The sequence below is a fragment of the Leiobunum rupestre genome, chromosome 4, assembly GCF_980474605.1.
Source record: "Leiobunum rupestre chromosome 4, qqLeiRupe1.1.hap1, whole genome shotgun sequence".
Classification (NCBI taxonomy): Eukaryota; Metazoa; Arthropoda; class Arachnida; order Opiliones; family Sclerosomatidae; genus Leiobunum; species Leiobunum rupestre.
Window position 1 is genome coordinate 11,584,540 of NC_143387.1, and position 18,978 is coordinate 11,603,517.

General features: G+C 39.6%; 1 protein-coding gene across 2 annotated transcripts in view; it reads right to left on the reverse strand.

Moving 5' to 3' along the window:
• LOC149946401 (ornithine decarboxylase 2-like) overlaps positions 1-18,978 on the reverse strand; it is a 39,190-nt gene that overhangs the window by 9,911 nt on the left and 10,301 nt on the right. The window contains exons 1-3 of one of the 2 annotated variants that reach the window (XM_090171330.1): positions 5,901-6,046; positions 3,234-3,304; positions 1,823-1,937 (exon numbers count right to left, since the gene is read on the reverse strand). In XM_090171330.1, the coding sequence (XP_090027456.1) occupies positions 1,823-1,937; positions 3,234-3,284 (166 nt within the window). In that variant the 5' untranslated portion in view covers positions 3,285-3,304; positions 5,901-6,046. Of the gene's footprint in view, positions 1-1,822; positions 1,938-3,233; positions 3,305-5,900; positions 6,047-18,978 lie in introns of those variants that run through there. The other variant, XM_090171331.1, reaches the window with a different exon arrangement.

The window sequence follows — 18,978 nt, forward strand, 5'->3', positions numbered from 1 at the left end:
AGGTCATTCTTCCCAATTTCTATAGTCATTCTATATGTTTGTGCTAATGTGTTTTCTATCATTTCATTTAAAAGGGGCCGAGGTCGAGCGTGATTTTAAATATCTAGCTAAGATCATTAAAAACTTTACTCATTTATTGGTTAAACATTTGTTGAATATCTTTGAATTATCTCATTGCTGGTGTAAATATTCGATTTATATTATTGCTTTATTTTGTGAAACTCTCTATTCACCCAGGTCATTTCAGCTATGTAGAAAACCAACTACCTTCTATCATATGTAACATAATTACTCATAAGTTTGTCAGTGTACCTTTATTCCATTCAAAAATCTTCACTATCGGTTAGTTTCACCACGAACCAGTAAAAGGTAGACTATGTTACATTTTAACCTTTTTATTCATCCTAGTAATTTGGGGAGTCATACTATTGGCTACTAACATATGTATTTAAACCAACCTCTAAATTGAGAAGAATTTCTGTGTCGGAATTTTAGTCAGCCCAATGTTATTTTATTGAAATTTATAAACTCGCTCGGTTTGTGCGGATGAAGTTAAATAATGAGTAGTTTTGAAAAGAAAAGGTTGACCAATACGGTTCGGTTCAGTGATCGTCGAAGTGGGATATTTCACCAGCGATATTAACATCCATACCAAGCCTAGAAGAGTTAGCCCTAGGCTTAAAAGAATCTGCAAAGACTCCAACCTTGTAGATGCCCCAGAAACAGTGGCGTATCGAGGGGGGTGGAATGGCGGACCACCCCGGGCGCCACCATTAGGAGGGCGGCAAAATTGCCCCTTTTTACAAGGATGATTTTGGCGCCTTCATCCTCGCCTTCATCCCTTCTACTTCGCCTCTCTTCCTATCCTCCTTGGAATTATGATTCCGCCCCGGGCGACAATGGCCCACGCTACGCCACTGCCCAGAAAAGCTCAACCTGAATTTCAACTATTTTTTTCTAATAAACCGGGTTCTTTTATTTCACAATGCAAATTTATTTTAGAACCTCAGTCTCTAAAAATTCATTAATTTGCATATTAATTGCGCTTAATTGTAGTTCATTTTAGCTCCTAAGCCTTTGTTGTTCAAAGCGGTTTTTTTACTAAAATAATGGCCGTCATTTTATCAGACGTAGAACTAACTGGGCGACGGCATAATCGGCAGTTGAGATTCGATGACGTAGGGTACGGATGCCGCAATATCTCTGAAGCAAACCGTTCGTGAAGAAATAGAGCTAGTGGCATAATTACGTGTAATTATGTTACATATACTTTTATATATAACTTTGTTCAGGGTTGATTGTTCAATAACACTTTATTTATTTTTAAAAACATAAACTTTCGATAAATTCTACAGTAAAAGTGGATACTCGACCTTTAATATCTCTGCTAAATATTTTATCACAACATATTTGTGTATTGTTTTATTGGCAAACAACCTCAATCAATTTTTTGCGAGTATTTTAATTTATATCGAGTCGGAACCACGCCGGGAAAATACAATCTGTGATAATTTAACCTTAAAATGCAAATTAATAAACAATTTAAGGATGTGTAAATATGTACGAAAACATATTATCTCTTTCAAATGCGAAAAATGTCTGTACGTTGAACGAATTTCATTTGTTTCACCATAGAAGTTAAAATTTTCTAAGTGTTATTTTCTGGTGATTTTTTTAAATTTAACCCTTAATTATTGTCTAAAATTAATTAGGTTCACACATTTTCTTATTTCCCTTGATTACTTACGATTTGTACAACTGATTGCATAAATAACTAGCTTTCGGATTTTACATAAAATATATTATAATTATTTTTGTTTACCGTAGCAGCATTCTACGTCCGGCAAACACTGTTTCCACAAGTTGAAGCGATTGGTCAGCTTTTGAAGGTCCACGATACAGAATGGCTCGTCATCGCTCTGCACGTCATAAAGACTCTGCGGACAACAACCAAAATTCCAATTAATCAAGTTAAACGTAGCAATAGAGATACACGTATAACAAAAGTTTGAAACAAAAAGTTTAACAAAAGAAATACTGGGCATGCTTTTAACACTTAAAACACCTAAATTATATTAATTTAAATAACATAAATTATCTATTTGAAAGTTGATAATTTTCCTTTAAAATTGCAGACGAGTAAGCGATGTGAAAAACGGTGTTTACAGCTTTAAGAGTACATTTTAAGTTTTTTTTAATGGGTAGGAGAAGATTTTAATCTCAACGAATGTTTCCCTAAATTTACAGTTTCATTATCTTCTTTAATTATCACTGATAATATCAGAGGTACTGTAAATAATGTTTTATATATTGACCCATAAAGTAATACTACTAGACTCGAAAACCTTTTCGTGTGTTGGTGTGTTTGGTACCCACGCGAAAACCTAGGCTAGAATTCCTCAGAAAGGCTGCAATTTTAGAAATATATCAATCGATATCCTACATTTTGCAAAATATTTATGCGTGAAATACTAATAAAAACATGTTTTTGAATAACCAAAATAAATAGACATAAACAAAAAGCCTCGCACTGGATTCGCGCAATCTGAGAAACTACTTTTTTGCGGTTCTGACTCCCTTCGCGGATCGTTACGAATTTAGGGCATGCTAAAACTGGTTTTAAAAACGTCGTTCTCCGCAAAATAGCTAGCAGCTAAGTTCGTGTACCAAAACGTAATGATTTAGTTGTGTTTTAATAAAGGAAAATTCTAGGAGAGTTATAGAGTTTATTATTAAGAATTATGCTGAAGAGGATTTTTTCACAATGAACGTATTGAAGATATGGTTTCTCAATTTACATTGTTGAAATATGAGGAGGATAACAATAGATTCAGCCACTAAGCCTAGGTCTAAGTTATCTAAATCTTCTAACGCTTTGCTTTTTTTTAAATATCTGCATTTTAGCAGCACAAAACACCACTGCCAAAAAGTTTCAAATGCTTTAGAGTCGATCTGAATGGGTGGCACTCTGAGGGTGGGAAACATTGGGCGTTTGCACCTCCGATTTCAAGGAAACCTGATAGGAAGGTACAGAATACAGCTAATGCGAGACTTTCTGTTTATGTCTATTTATTTTGGTAATAAGCTTTATCACCCGGGCGTCTTAATAATAAGGTTTAGCATTGAAGCTTCATCGTTTTTTTTGGCTAAGATAAAAGTGTAGTATCTTTTCGCGTCCTACTTCGTCGATATATTTTTTTTCCTACTTGCTATAAATAGTTAAAACTGCTCACCTTGATGGCTTCGAGGCGCTTACCCTCAAGTCGCGAATTTCTGGTTGCCATTCTTCAAACGAAAGCTACTCCTTGAAAGAAAGATAAACACGATAACCATTTTAATTTTATTCTAGTTTCGAAAATAGTTTATAGGTACGACCTTAACTTTATAATTTTTTTAGTTTAAGTTTCTCAGTTCCCTATCTTAAACTTGTTCAATTTTTACCGAGTGATATTTCAAGAATGATCACGCAGTTTTGTTCAACAAACTAAGTCATAAGGTCTAATATGCGCTATTTGCCTGCTCGTCAAAGTGAATGCATTACGGAGAACGCAGTACCGCATTATCCATAAGGCTGACTAGGCCTAGCCTACGGGCCCAATGCATCAAAAGGGGGGGGGGGGGATGCCGAGGGGCCCCAAGAAGCTGGAAGCCTAGGAGGCCTGCTAGAGGCCTTATATTACATCCAATAAGAGCTCGGATTAAATTATAGCTAACATAATATAATGATGTTAAAGCAATCTATACTCATAATGCTAGGGTTATTTACCCACAAACTGCACTAAATTGATTTATTTGTTCCGAAATTATTATAATAACCAATTAAATTATGGTAATAAAATATTTTAAAATTGGAAAGGAGCCGAGCTATCAAAAAGCTCGCTCAGCTTGGCTCGTGAACAGTCCTAAAATTGGATCAGATCAGAATTTGATTTAAATCAATTATAAAGTATGAAATTCCACTTTATTCCGATATGATAAAAAATTATGGATCCCAACAGAATTTTGGAGATTGAATCAAATAATTTTTTTAATAGGCGATATTATAAAGTAAAATGGCCTTCTTGTTTTGATGGGAAAGACTACCTTCCACTATGCTTCCATTAGCTTCCCCACCAAAGAGCCTATGAATTCATCCATAGGCTTTAACTGTACTATTTCGTCGTCCCATTTTAACAAGTTCAACAAGCATATCCGACTTTATACTAGCGCCTATTGAAGCAAACTCGAAAATTAACAAAATTTCCGTACAAGTGGATTCTATATGAAACTAAAAGAGACAACAATTTCTGGTTGGTTAGCTTTTTTAGGGAAGGCCTATCGTTCGAAGTACCGCGTTTTTACTTAAAAAAGCTAGCAACCCCTAAATCGTTGATATTTGTTAATTTTCTCATAAAGTTGTCATTTTCCATTCCAACGGTCAATTGCTCCTAGGAGCAACAAACACAACACCCCACACAAGGAGAACGCAACCCGTCAAAAGTCGTTGATTTTCTTGTGTACGTTTTTCATTGGCTAGACGCTTTAGCGCCTGCTGCCGTCAGAAGGGGAAAATTCGGAAATTGTCTCCCCCCCGCCCGTAAAACGTCCAGCGTAAAGGCTCGTGACGCCCGTCCAATGAAATTCGTACCCAACCCTTCGTTAGCGTGTTTAAAGGCTAGCTGCGTTCTCCTTGTGTTTGTTGCTCGTAGATTGCACAAATGAAGAAACTGTTTCGAGTGAATTAAAATTGAAAATTGTTTGTTTTAAGTTTCTCCATATTTCAATAAAAACCAACCTTTGGAGAAAGTTCGGTTTTAAAATTTGGAGAATGTTACCGAAATGGCTAGGCTGAAACTGATATATTTGTCTATAAATGATATTAGCCGGCAATGAACGGAATATTTCATAAATTAGGTGAAAGTAATTTACAGATATAAATTAAAAGTAAACAAAGCTCTCTGAAAGAACAAAGTAACTTTTTGCGGAAAAATATTTCCATATTTTTAAACGTATATTATCTTTGTAATGAAAGAATTTTTATAAAAACTAGAGATGAGATAAAATAGTTTAATTTAATTACATAATCTAAAATGTAATAAATTTAAACTTATCGAGAAAAATTTATATTGTTTATAATATAATTATTTGTACCACATAGTTTTATCAAGTGGTAACACTAATTTTCGCAACGGTAGGACCACGGTTTACAGAATCTACACTGTAGATTCTTTAAACCGCGGTAGGACTATTCTGCTACAATTATTTCTACCCTAAGAATTTAGTTATTAATTTTTTAATTTTAAAACCAAACTTTCTACAAAGGTTGCCAAGGGAAACTCCAAAAAATATTAAATAAACCAATTGTAAAGTTAACTAATAAATTTTTACAAAATTATAGTTATCTATATGCGCCTCTCGGAATAAATCGCGTGTTAACATGCTCCAAAATGGCCCTTTCCAACCCTCAAACTTGGTGTAACTATTGTTTGAAATTACGAAGGACTATGCATTTTTTTCGACGTTCTAAATTTGCTAAGATCTTTCGAATTACACCAATGAAAACCCCCCGTGCTCTTTCATGGAAAGTAACTTCGCCGCTAAGGGTCGCATATAAAAGCTTTTCGTGCTGCGTCAATCTCTATTATTTCCTTATTTTTAAAATGTAAATATTATTTGTTACGGACCTTTTTTTATTTTGGTCAAAGAACACTGGTGAAGAGCCCGGCAATGGGCCCTGAAAAGCAGGCTTGTGGGTCCCTGCGACCCACTGCACGGCCTTCTGGATACTTATCAGAAGTACGTAATATAATATAACGTACTTCTGGTAATAATAATTGATCATGCAAATTTGTACAATATTTGAATAAAAAATCAGTATACCCATTTCTAATTAATATAAAAGTAATGAAACATATATTCACTTTTAGTTGAAATTTTCTTTTTGATGGAAGAGATGAAAACGTGGTGCGAGGCTCCTGGTTAAGTCGAGACGAAGAGTGTTTTAATCAAGCAATCAGCGATGGTATGGTGTCCGGTGTACATTCAAATTTGGTACTCGACCTTTAATATTTTATCACAACATCTTTGTTTATTATTCAATTGGCAAACAACCACAATCAATTTTTGGGAGTATTTTAATTTAGATCGAGTCGGAGCTATAATCAGAGAAAGTTTAATCTTAAAATGTAAATCAATATACGCAAAACAATAAGTTTGTGTATATATGAAACATTTATTATCTCTTTCAAATGGGAAAAACCGTCTATACTTTCAACGAATTGGTTTCAATGAGATCATAGAAGTAAAAATTTTCTAAGTGTAATTTTTATAGCTGAATCTTTTTGCAATATGATATTGAACAAGATGGGCAAGCCAATAATACACTTTCACTCCTACCTCCTAAAATATGATGGAAAAGAAATTCCAATGGCCAAAGCGCAACGTGAACTTCCGGAAAATGACGTGATTCTAAGTAAAGAGCAAAGATCGTGGGAAAATACTAAACAACGTTACCCAAGGGGATGTCAGTCGCCGTAGCTGGGTTGGCGTTTTTTACGCCACCTAGGAGCAACAAACACAGCAGCCTTCACAAGGAGAACGCAACCCGTCAAAAGTCGTGCATTTTCTTGTGTACATTTTTCATTGGTTAGACGCTTTAGCGCCTGTTTCCTTCGGAAAGGGAAAATTCGTAAATTGTCTTCCCCCCTGCCCGTAAAACGTTCAGCGTAAAGGTTCGTCCAATGAAATTTGTACACAACCCTGCGTTAGTGTGTTTAAAGGCTAGCTGCGTTCTCCTCGTGTTTGTCGCTCCTAGACGTCCCCAAGTCCCTTCTTTCGTTTCACTCTCTCTCTCTCTCTCCTCGTAAAGCCTGACGAAGCTAAGCGGCCATATTGTTCTCCAACCACCAAATCAACTACGTGAAATATTCTGAAACAAAACCACCAAGTAAACCACGCTAAATTCACAACCAAAATAATCATACATGAAACTTTTGTACCATGGTAAATTGAAATTTAATGATAAGACTGATAAGTTATGATTCAAATTTTTAATAAAATACGGATAGTAAAGCGTTTTGAACAGTGGTCCCTCTTCAGCGGTTGAACAACTAGAAACAATCTAATTTGTCAAACGAGAAAATATAAAAACTCGCGAAGGAGAGAAATGGGAAAGACACCGACTTATTCCCCGAAAGAAACGTCACTGGATGTCAGACAACAAGTCCTCCCTTTTCCTTTTTTTACAAGAATTTGAATCTTTGACTGCGCACGTGTGAGTCAGCCACACTGAGGCTAAAACCTGTTGGCAGTGGGATTCCTTTACAATGGTGTTCTTGATACTTCTAGCACTGGTCACTTGACAGCGGAATTTAAAAAATGTAAAAGTTCTTTGTCACTGATTTCAATAGATATCTGCCTCTCTTGTTAGCCCCAAGAACGTTTTTCGAAAAAGGAACAGTTTCAGTCGTCGTTTCTTCTTCCTTCGTATATTAAATAATTAAGTGTTTTATTTATATATTTAATTATAAATAGTGCTTTATTTTTATATTTATTAATTATTAGTGTTTGAAAAATAATTACAATTAATTATGTATATCAAGTCAATATTGCTTAAGAAGTCAAGTTATTTTGAAACTAATAATATAACTATTGCAAAGCGTTGCTAAAACCTGGTGCTGTTTAGATGTGTATAATTTACTTTACTATCGTAGCATTTGTAATGCTAGGTATCTAACGTACACATGGTGTTGCCATCATAAAATGTTTTTATTTTTAATTTAAATGGTCCAAACTAATTAAAATATTTTATGTATGCTATATTTAATCTATTCTAATTAAAAAATTAAACTTTGAAAATTTTCCCAAATAATGGTGTAATTTTTACGACTGCTACGTGACTACGGAGGTGACAGACAAATACCGGTAAACGAAAAGGTCCACCTAAATAGAAAGCGACAGCCAGTGACATCACTCGCGTCTGCGCAAGAGAAGGAAGGAAAGAACGAGAGTTTTCTTCAGAGGATTAACTTTTTTTTCCGAATGCGCGCCCGTTGGGGCTACACAACTTTTCCCGATGGCCAGTTTCAGGTCTGTCAGGTAAACAGGGGGCACAATTTCGACCCCCTTAATGAAACCGTGTATGGTCAGAAGTAATCTATAAGTGTGGCACTTTCTTATTGAAACCGTGTGTGGTCAGAAGTAACAAATAAGTGTGGCACTTTCTTATCGAAACCGTATATGGTCAGAAGTAATAAATAAGTGTGGCACTTTCTTATCGAAGTCGTTTATATGTGGCACAAAATAATATTATCGCCTTCTTGGCGAACTTGTATAGTTTGTATAGTTGGTCCAGAGATTTGGTCTCATTCGATAGAATTCTTAGACGCGCACGCAGTGCCGTTAATTTCTGCCCCCTCCGACCGGCCCTCAAGGGGTCGGAGTGTGCAATAACTGGTGGCTTTACCGGGGAGTCGGGGTCCGGCTTTTGTAACCCTTATGGGCGGTGGTGCACTGGGAGATGTTAGCTCCGTCCAAATGGTCCTATCTCCACCTCCGGCTTCGGTCAGGTGTGGGCTGGATACTGGGCTTCGGCCCCGGGCTAACGGAGAGGGTCCGGGCAAACTGGCCGCCTCGGCGGATTGGGTAGCCTGCTGTGGGGCTGCGGGCCTCCGTATGAGGGCACGGCGGACTCATCTCCCGGCCTTTTGGGGTTCCGCCGGGATATCCGGTGCCAGCTGTGCCGGGTTATGCGGGCTGCCGTGTGCCCACCGTTCCCCTTTAGGAGCTCTTTCCAATGGGCTTGGCTCTCTACCCTCGTGGGTGGGGTGTCGGCCGGAGTTGCTAGAGCATCCGTTCTCTATCCCACTGCTGTGTGTGAAGTGGCGGGCTGGTCGTCCCATTGCTGCACCTTCTGCTGGGTTGAGCGGCTTGCGTCGAGGGTGCGACCATCAGTAGTGGGGTTCTGCTACCCATGCTGGTTTTGTCACCTGTCCAGGCTTGTGGACGCTGGCGTAGGGCATTCTGATGATAGGCCTCCGGTGGTGTGGTTCTTTTTCTTACCGGTACACCGGGCTATAAATTCTGACAACATGCCCCCTCCGACCAACCCCCTTAAAGGGAAAGTGACCGAAAAAAACAAGTTGGTATCATTCGATAGAGCTCTTTGACGCCCACGCAGTGCCGTTAATTTCCGCCCCCTCCGACCAACCCCCTTAAAGGGAGAGTGATCGAAAAAAAACAATTTGGTCTCATAGAACAATAAAAGTAAAAGATTGGAATCGTCTACGCTAGCGTCTACTTGAAAGAGTGAGACCAAAAATCCAAAGCAGTGGAACTTAGGGCGTGTTGCAAAAGTCTGCTTTGCTAGAATCAAACATGTTAAATTCAATGGTCTAGCACTTTGGCTAGGGCTTTGGCAACAGGCCCTTAAGCTGAAAAGTGTGCGACCATGGGGACAGAATCTCCGTCTTGCCATATTCTTAGTACATAAATACATTCTTGCAATAATATGATTTATGCAGTTGTTAATAATCAATATTAAATATCTGCTCTAAGAAAATACTAATTTAATCACCGAGATATTATAAAATCACATGACCTGAACAGCTTTTGTATTAATTTGCCCACCCGGGTATCCTGAGGGTGGGCGGTGGCCACTCTTTAACATAGGATGCTAAATTATATATCAAACGCTAGGAAATCATATGACCTCAACAGCTTTTGTATTGGTTTGCCCACCCGGGTATCCTGAGGGTGGGCGGTGGACACTCTTTAACATAGGATGGTAAATTATATATCAAACGCTAGGAAATCATATGGCCTCAACAGCTTTGGTATTGGTTTGCCCACCCGGGTATCCTGAGGGTGGGCGGTGGCCACACTTTAACATAGGATGGTAAATTATATATCAAACGATAGGAAATCACATGGCCTCAACAACTTTTAAATTGGTTTGCCCACCCGGGTATCCTGAGGGTGGGCGGCACCCACTCTTTAACTTAGGATGGCAATTTATGTATCAAACGATAAGAAATCACGTAGCCTCAACAGTTTTTGTATTAATTTGCCTACCTGTGTCTACTAAGGGTGTATGGGTTTGCCCACTCGAATACACTGATGTGGAACTAATATTACGGCCTGGGCCGACTTGTTATACGTAAAATTACATTTCTGTCCTCAACAGTTCTTTTATTATCAATTTAAAAAGTGTTGTATTTTTCAAAAATTATCAAGTAAATTAGTTTAACATTTAACTTGGGTAATTAAAAATAATTTCACACAATTTTTAAATAAAATGGATTTAAGCAGAGACAAACAAGAATTTCCTCAAACTTTTTAAATTCTTTAATTTTTCAAAGATTTTCTTAGTTGGAAAATGATTTGTGTCGAATCTGAAAGTCATCGAAAGACTTTGGTCAAAAAAAGATTAGTATCGAAACTGAAGACCTGAGAGGTTTGATTTGAAGGCTATTACATGGCGCCAATTGAAATGTTTGACGGGAAGGCAATAAAGACTTACTGATTTATAACAACAGAAAACTACTTTCAACAGTTTTAAGCGATGCTTTGTGTGATAACTACAAATAAAAGTTAAATGCAGGAAAAATCAAACATATTTTCCCGAATTTGTGAATAATTTGAAATTTCTGCTTTTCAGATGGTTGGCGCCATCTGGTAAGACTTCAAGTATTTAAAACTAGGCTACTAATGGTGTTACTCCTTTAAAATGATCTTCTATCCGACTAGTGTTGGATAAATACATAATACCATAGAGAGCTTAAGCCTACGATCTTATGAATTAATGAGAGGAGCTCTTGCGTTCAACCACGTTTTACAGATATTGTGATAAATCCCACGCAACAGTGCTGTGAACGTCTTCGATTTTAAGCTTAACTGTTTTATAAAGCCAGAAATTAACGAAACTTTTCATTTAATAAAATACATGGCAAAAGTATCCTTACGTTGTAAACGTTCTACATTAAATTTCGTCCGGCGGAGTATTCCAAGCAGTATACTTGAGTGTGTGCTCCCGTGGTTTTGGGGGAAATTCGCGTCCTTTGGAATTGGCATCGAAACTACACTTTTTTGCATATCTCTTCAAAAGATATATTCTATACAGCTGGCGTTATTTCTTTGGGGGTAAAAATCGGGATAAAATATAGCTGGTACGCATGAACAATGAAATTTTGTATTCATGAAAGCTGATATTTAAAAAAAAGACGAAAATTCGATTTTCTGGCGTCACTGGTCTAATATAACATTCAAACCATTCAAAAATATGCGTTGAAACCGGTTGAAACGTTTACGCGATAGTTTTATTGCTATTCAAAACTTAATGATAAAATCGTGACGTCATCATCTCTTTATTAAACTTCTATTCCCCCCTCGACCATTGTTTAAGATCCATGGTCGCCATTTTGTCTTAAATTTTATTGATTCTGGTGACTTCCATCATAATTTCATATTTTTTAAAATTATGTAACATATATGTTTCATAATACGCTATTATTTAGGTCGATAAATATTCTTACTGCTATCTAGGGTGTTGTGTTTGTTGCTCCTAGCTGATATAAATTTCTTTGTTTCGAATTATCGTTTAAAAGGCTATACACCTTCCCTGATACCACTACCCGAGGGGCTGATCACTCCGCGTAATCGGTGTACAGAGCCGTACCTTTGACTGTACTAATGGGATTACGCGTAATCTATGAAATCCCTGCTAATCTAAGCGTAATCCGGTGTACAGAATTTCTAAGAGTGGTTAGCCCCTCGCCACTACCAGAGGCTAAAGTGCCTTCATTGCTTTAATCATCATTTCCTTGGACTACAATTGGGCTGTTTTTTTTTCTGTTTCGGCGAGTTTTTGGGCGAGTTTCTAAATTTTGAGTGTTTTTTGAGTGTGCAGGATCCCTAAAATAATTCTGTCACCTTCGCCCACGACGCCGCTCCCACAGACATGCGTTTGGAATCCGCGCGCCGTTCGTGGTTTGAGAACTAAAACCACGTAACGTAACTCGTTTAGTTATTGAGTTGTTTGAGAGCTAAAACCAGCTAAAAGCATGGGACAAGAAAGGGGGGATTATATTTAAACTTTTATTGGGTCATGGAGATAATCGAAGCCATGTATGTTACAATTTAGAATAAGTTTGCTTCCCCCAAGAATTGATCTATTTATATATAGAGAGAATGGTTATATTCCGTCGATTTTTAGGTCTTCGCTCAAGTTGCAGTTCTAGGATAAGAACCTGGTCCCTCCCCTTAAAATTCAATCAATTCCAGGCGGGGCAATATTGGCTCCCTAAATATTACGTCCTCTTGACGCGATTGATATTCGCGTGAGTGACGCGTTAAATAAGAACGCCTCCTTTTACATTTCCTCCCCTCTTTATTTGATACCCCTGGTTCATTCTCTCTATATATAAATAGATCAATTCTTGCTTCCCCGTTTTGTTAATATACTAAATATTTGTCATTTGATATGTTCTAACATGGAAGAAGTAGAGAAGGAACGGCGGCCAGAATAGGAAAGCCTGTACCGAAAATGTTGTTGTCTTCCCTCATTTCAACCCCCTTTTCGTTAGGGCACTTCGTCCTTAATGCGCATTATTCGACGCGCACTACGTCACGAGGCGGAGTCTAGTCAGCTGTAAACATTACAATATATTTTTCGTGTGTTTGTGTTGAGCTTCACCAAGGTGGAGCTTCACAAGGCGCAAAGGCCTAATTTATTTAAATTTTTTTAAATAGTTTTGTTTAGCTTATGAATAATTATGTACAATGGTAAACTACAAAAAATGTTTTTACACGGGTTGTAAAAATAGCAGTAAGTTTTATAAAGAACCTTATATGAAGAACGTTTCCTTTTCAACATTCCCTAAACCTAAAACGAAATATGAGAAATGCCAACTATGGATTAAAGCGAGTGGTAGGACCGATTTAACCACGGATTTGATTTAAAGGACTCACTATGTGCGTTCTACACATTTTCGTGGAGGAAATGGACCTATAGAGAAATTCCCAGATCCCGAATTATTTTATTTATACATGTATATATATAATAACCTCTATAATTTAAAGTTAAATCATCATTTTTATTTGCCCTTAACTACCTAAGCCTTACACATGAAAAAATATCCGTTAAAATTTTAAAAACAGTACGCAGTAGAGGACCAAACAAATAAGTTGTACCTTACTAAAGAGCATTGAATACGGACATTCAGACCAATAACATAAGATAGGATGCGCGTGAGGGTTGCACAAACGAAACTTGATGCCGTGTAAAAGTATGGGGGGAATGAACAAAAAGGGGAATTTCTAAAGATTTTTGCGACAGGTTTTTTAACATGACGCCGCCGTTCCTTCTCTACTTCTTCCATGGTTCTAATTAAAGAGCTTTGTGAATGAAACAGTTTCGCCTTATTGGATATCTCAGGTTGATCAGTTTTATCAGGAAACTATATAGGTATACATAAGGTTATGTATTTGTACCCCGCCGTTCCGCTGGGCACTACGGCGGCACACAAGACAAAGAGTCATGCCGGACAAAAATGCACTTTGCAAAACAAACGTTCGGCTCACATATGGCAAACAAACGCCCTCATCATGGCCCAACAAAAGCCGACACCATGGGCTGCCCTAATTCCCACCCTCGCACAGCTGAGGACTAGAGTGACTTCCTCTTCCACCGCAAAAATCCTCCCCAGTAGGATATTGAATGCCGAGTATGGAACACCCCCGAGGTCCCAGTGACCCAGCGCCCCGAGCACGCGACACCCCAAGGACTCCAGTGACCCAGTAAACCGGGTGTGGACCGCCCCCAAGAGCCCCGCGACTCCGAACACCGGGTGTGGAGCCCCTCAAGAGCTCCAGTGACCCCATCAAACCACTGGATAGGAACAGCGTATATAGGTATACACTTGGAATGTCTAAGAAAGATTTTTACGGCCGTGATGAAGCTCGTAGAAATGGGCGTGTCCAGGGCCGTAACTGGGGGTTCTGGCGCCCTTGGCAAATTGAACATTTGGCACCCTCTAAGTTGTGTAGCAAAAGATGGGTTTTCGACCCCCGAGGGCCTTGACTAGCGCGCCCCCTCTGGAAATTTAGAGCGCAATTTTTCCAAAAACCAATGACCCACCCAACCTGCAGACTATATAACCTGTCGAACCTGCAAATCACCTGCAGAAATACTAATAACCATATATGCAGATAAGTATTAATATATATTTTATTGAGGTAAAGGCTAAAGAGTGAGCAAGTACCATCTAGTAGCCGTAAACGTTTATTTTTTTATTTTTATCGTAATAATTTTATCCGAGTTTGGGCGACGGCGCGATCAGTGTTGTTGTTTAAGAAGAAAATTCATTATTAGCGCTGGCCTCAAGTGAGGAGACACGAGTTTCAAAAACAAAAGGGCAATGTAGCCATACGGCTGTCGAAATTCAGTCGAGGCGCATCACCGGAGAGATTTAAGGAAAATACAATCCGAGAAGCTACACATTTCTACTCTCAGCACGGTTAATTTTGCGAGGACAGACACCAGTCCGTCACTGCATAGTATGCTTACTCGTTTTCTCAGTTCTTTTACACTCTGTAACAACTTATATGTTACGGTAAAGTGGATCTTACGGATAAATGGCAGATTTGCAGGTAAAACATTTGTTATAATGTAAATCTACATGTTGACTTTTAACAGTAGTTTGAGTAAATACAAAGCAAATTGGAGGTAGTTTGACTGTGCCATGGCACAAACTAGTTAAATTCGACATTATTTTGTTATGCTAATGTAAGTAGTACATACTGGAGTATCTCATCGGCGAATTTTGGGGGCTTGCAATTTGTTAGTAGGTGCACGTACAAATAGCAGTTATAGTTCACTTTACTTCTAACTGGAAATTTTCAAAATTGGCGTTTACTTGGTTTTCCCACGAGACAGCCGAGTTGTTATAAAAGCTTTAATTTAGATTTAGCTGAATCAGAATTAGATTAGGAGAAGTTACTACAGAGCCTGAAATTCTGGAAACACAAATACCTTACAAAAGCGTGGGGGGTAAGTTTATTTCTCGTTGAAAATTCCACCCCCCTCAAAAGGAGAAAAGATTCTCGAGGGACGCTGGGTAACGATACCGCCATCTAACGTGAGCTAATGAAATGAAAATATCGTCTGCTATATCATACGACTTACGAGGCTTAGATATTAAGTGTTGTTGGACATGGAAGGGCGGGACTGGGATGACACCTATTTAAGTTACTAATATATTTAAAAAAAAGATGTAAGTTTATTTGTTGAGTCAAGAGCTGCGTTATTTAAAACATATACTTCAATATTCTTTACACTTTTTATTTATCTTTAATGCCAAAATTGCTAAATACAAATTTACTTACTTCATAATTTAATTCGATATGATAATTAAAATTGATCATCTTTGAAATATCACAAACTAATGTCCATTATGTCCCAACTACCACTGATTCTGTAAGGGTGGACTAACTCTTCGTTTTGATGTCAACATTGGTAAATTGGTCAGTGGCGTAGCTGAGAACTCAGAGGCCCCCCCCCCCGCAAAAATCTCTATGAGGCCCCCCCTTTTTAATTTTTGTATGGTTAGTGGGGCCCCCCGAAGCTCGAGGCCCCTATTGAAGCTCGAGCCCCCCCCGCACCGCGGGCCCTGCGGACCATCAGCTACGCCACTGAAATTGGTTAGCTTTTGAATCGTTTTTCTTTGTAATATCCGGCTTAAGAAACCGATTTAAAATTTGGCGAAGGCTTAGTATTCTTTGCCGTTTTTAGTTTCACATCGAATATATATTCGAAGTGACACTATTGCTATGGACGGAATGTCGTTAAGTGTTTGTTTGTTTGTTTGTTTGGCGTGGAAAAGCGACATTATAAAACTCTAAGCCACTTTCGTCGCTTTTTTTTCTGACTTTCATTCGCGACTCTAACGTGGCATCGCCGCGGGTACACGGAGGTACACACCGAAGGTATGCCTAGCGCTTCGCCTTAATACTAGGTCATTGGGCATATTTCAGAAATCAGGTTTAACGTGACATCGCCGAAGGTAATTTCTCTGTGTAAAACCCGCGGTCGTTGCGCTTCGCCTTAATACTCAGTCAAGTATACATTTGGTCATTAAGTTTGTTTTTGGAATTTCGGATCGGATTTCGCACTGGCTCGAATTTCGCACTGTAAATCGGGACTCAAGGAAGAGCGTATTTTAATTTCTTCGTCATGAGAGTAAATCAGCCATTGGATACAGGGGGTTTCAAGGATTACAGATGGGTTTATCGACGCCTGCAAGTTTTTGAGTTATTTTTGCGAGGAAAAGAGTACCACGGAAACTCTCGCATGGGAAAAGGGGAGGGGAGTACCACGGTAACTATCACATGGGAAAGGGGGTACCACGGTAATTATCACATGGCACGTAGGGGGAGGGGGTCCCGCGGTTATTATCACATGGGAAAAGGGTGGAGGGGACACCACGGTAGTTATCACACGGGAAAAGGGGGAGGGAGTACCAAGGTAATTATCGCATGCGAAAAGGGGGAGGGGTACCACGGTAATTATCACATTTGAAAAGGGGGAGGGGTTACCACGGTAATTATCACATTTGAAAAGGGGGTGGGGGTACCACGGTAATTATCACATTTGAAAAGGGGGAGGGGTACCAAGGTAATTATCGCATGGGAAAAGGGGGAGGGGTACCAAGGTAATTATCGCATGGGAAAAGAGGAAGGGGTACCACGGTAGTTATCACATGGGAAAAGGGGAGAGGTACCACGGTAATTATCACATTTGAAAAGGGGGAGGGGGTACCACGGTAATTATCACATTTGAAAAGGGGGGAGGGGACACCAAGGTAATTATCACATGGGAAAAGGGGAGAGGTACCACGGTAATTATCACATTTGAAAAGGGGGAGGGGTACCACGGTAATTATCACATTTGAAAAGGGGGAGGGGGTACCACGGTAATTATCACATTTGAAAAGGGGGGAGGGGACACCAAGGTAATTATCACATGGGAAAAGGGGAGAGGTACCACGGTAATTATCACATTTGAAAAGGGGGAGGGGGTACCACGGTAATTATCACATTTGAAAAGGGGGAGGGGGTACCACGGTAATTATCACATTTGAAAAGGGGGGAGGGGACACCAAGGTAATTATCACATGGGAAAAGGGGAGAGGTACCACGGTAATTATCACATTTGAAAAGGGGGAGGGGGTACCACGGTAATTATCACATTTGAAAAGGGGGAGGGGGTACCACGGTAATTATCACATTTGAAAAGGGGGGAGGGGACACCAAGGTAATTATCACATTTGAAAAGGGGGTGGGGGTACCACGGTAATTATCACATTTGAAAAGGGGGGAGGGGACACCAAGGTAATTATCACATTTGAAAAGGGGGAGGGGTTACCACGGTAATTATCACATTTGAAAAGGGGGTGGGGGTACCACGGTAATTATCACATTTGAAAAGGGGGGAGGGGACACCAAGGTAATTATCACATGGGAAAAGGGGAGAGGTACCACGGTAATTATCACATTTGAAAAGGGGGAGGGGGTACCACGGTAATTATCACATTTGAAAAGGGGGGAGGGGACACCAAGGTAATTATCACATGGGAAAAGGGGAGGGGTTACCACGGTAATTATCACATTTGAAAAGGGGGTGGGGGTACCACGGTAATTATCACATTTGAAAAGGGGGAGGGGTACCAAGGTAATTATCGCATGGGAAAAGGGGGAGGGGTACCAAGGTAATTATCGCATGGGAAAAGAGGGAGGGGTACCACGGTAGTTATCACATGGGAAAAGGGGAGAGGTACCACGGTAATTATCACATTTGAAAAGGGGGAGGGGGTACCACGGTAATTATCACATTTGAAAAGGGGGGAGGGGACACCAAGGTAATTATCACATGGGAAAAGGGGAGAGGTACCACGGTAATTATCACATTTGAAAAGGGGGAGGGGGTACCACGGTAATTATCACATTTGAAAAGGGGGAGGGGGTACCACGGTAATTATCACATTTGAAAAGGGGGGAGGGGACACCAAGGTAATTATCACATGGGAAAAGGGGAGAGGTACCACGGTAATTATCACATTTGAAAAGGGGGAGGGGGTACCACGGTAATTATCACATTTGAAAAGGGGGAGGGGGTACCACGGTAATTATCACATTTGAAAAGGGGGGAGGGGTCACCACCGTAATTATCACATGGGGAAAAAGGTAAGGAAGGGCCTTACTGGGTTGGTTCTACTATGGGGAAAAGAGTACCATGGAAATTATCCCCTGGGAAGAAGGGAGAGGTGAGTCCCACGGTAATTATCACATGGGGAAAAGGGGAGGAAGGGCCTTACTGTGGTGGTTCGACTATGGGGTAAATGGTGCCACGGTAATTCTCGCATGGGAAAAAGGGGAGGCGGCCTTACTGCGGTGGTTCGAATATGGGGAAAAGGGTGCCTCGAAACACATTATAAAACTCTAAGACCCTTTCGTCGCATTTTTTTCTGACTCTCATTCGCGACTCTAACGTGGCATCGCCGCGGGTACACGGAGGTACACACCGAAGGTATGCCTAGCGCTTCGCCTTAATACAAGGTAAACGTCGCATTTTTTTCTGACTCTCATTCGCGACTCTAACGTGGCATCACCGCGGGTACACGGAGGTACACACCGAAGGTATGCCTAGCGCTTCGCCTTAATACTAGGTCATTGGGCATATTTCAGAAATCGGGTCTAACGTGACATCGCCGAAGGTAATTTCTCTGTGTAAAACCCGCGGTCGTTGCGCTTCGCCTTAATACTCAGTCAAGTATACATTTGGTCATTAAGTTTGTTTTTGGAATTTCGGATCGGATTTCGCACTGGCTCGAATTTCGCACTGTAAATCGGGACTCAAGGACGAGCGTATTTTAATTTCTTCGTCATGAGAGTAAATCAGACATTGGATACAGGGGGTTTCAAGGAGTACAGATGGGTTTATCGACG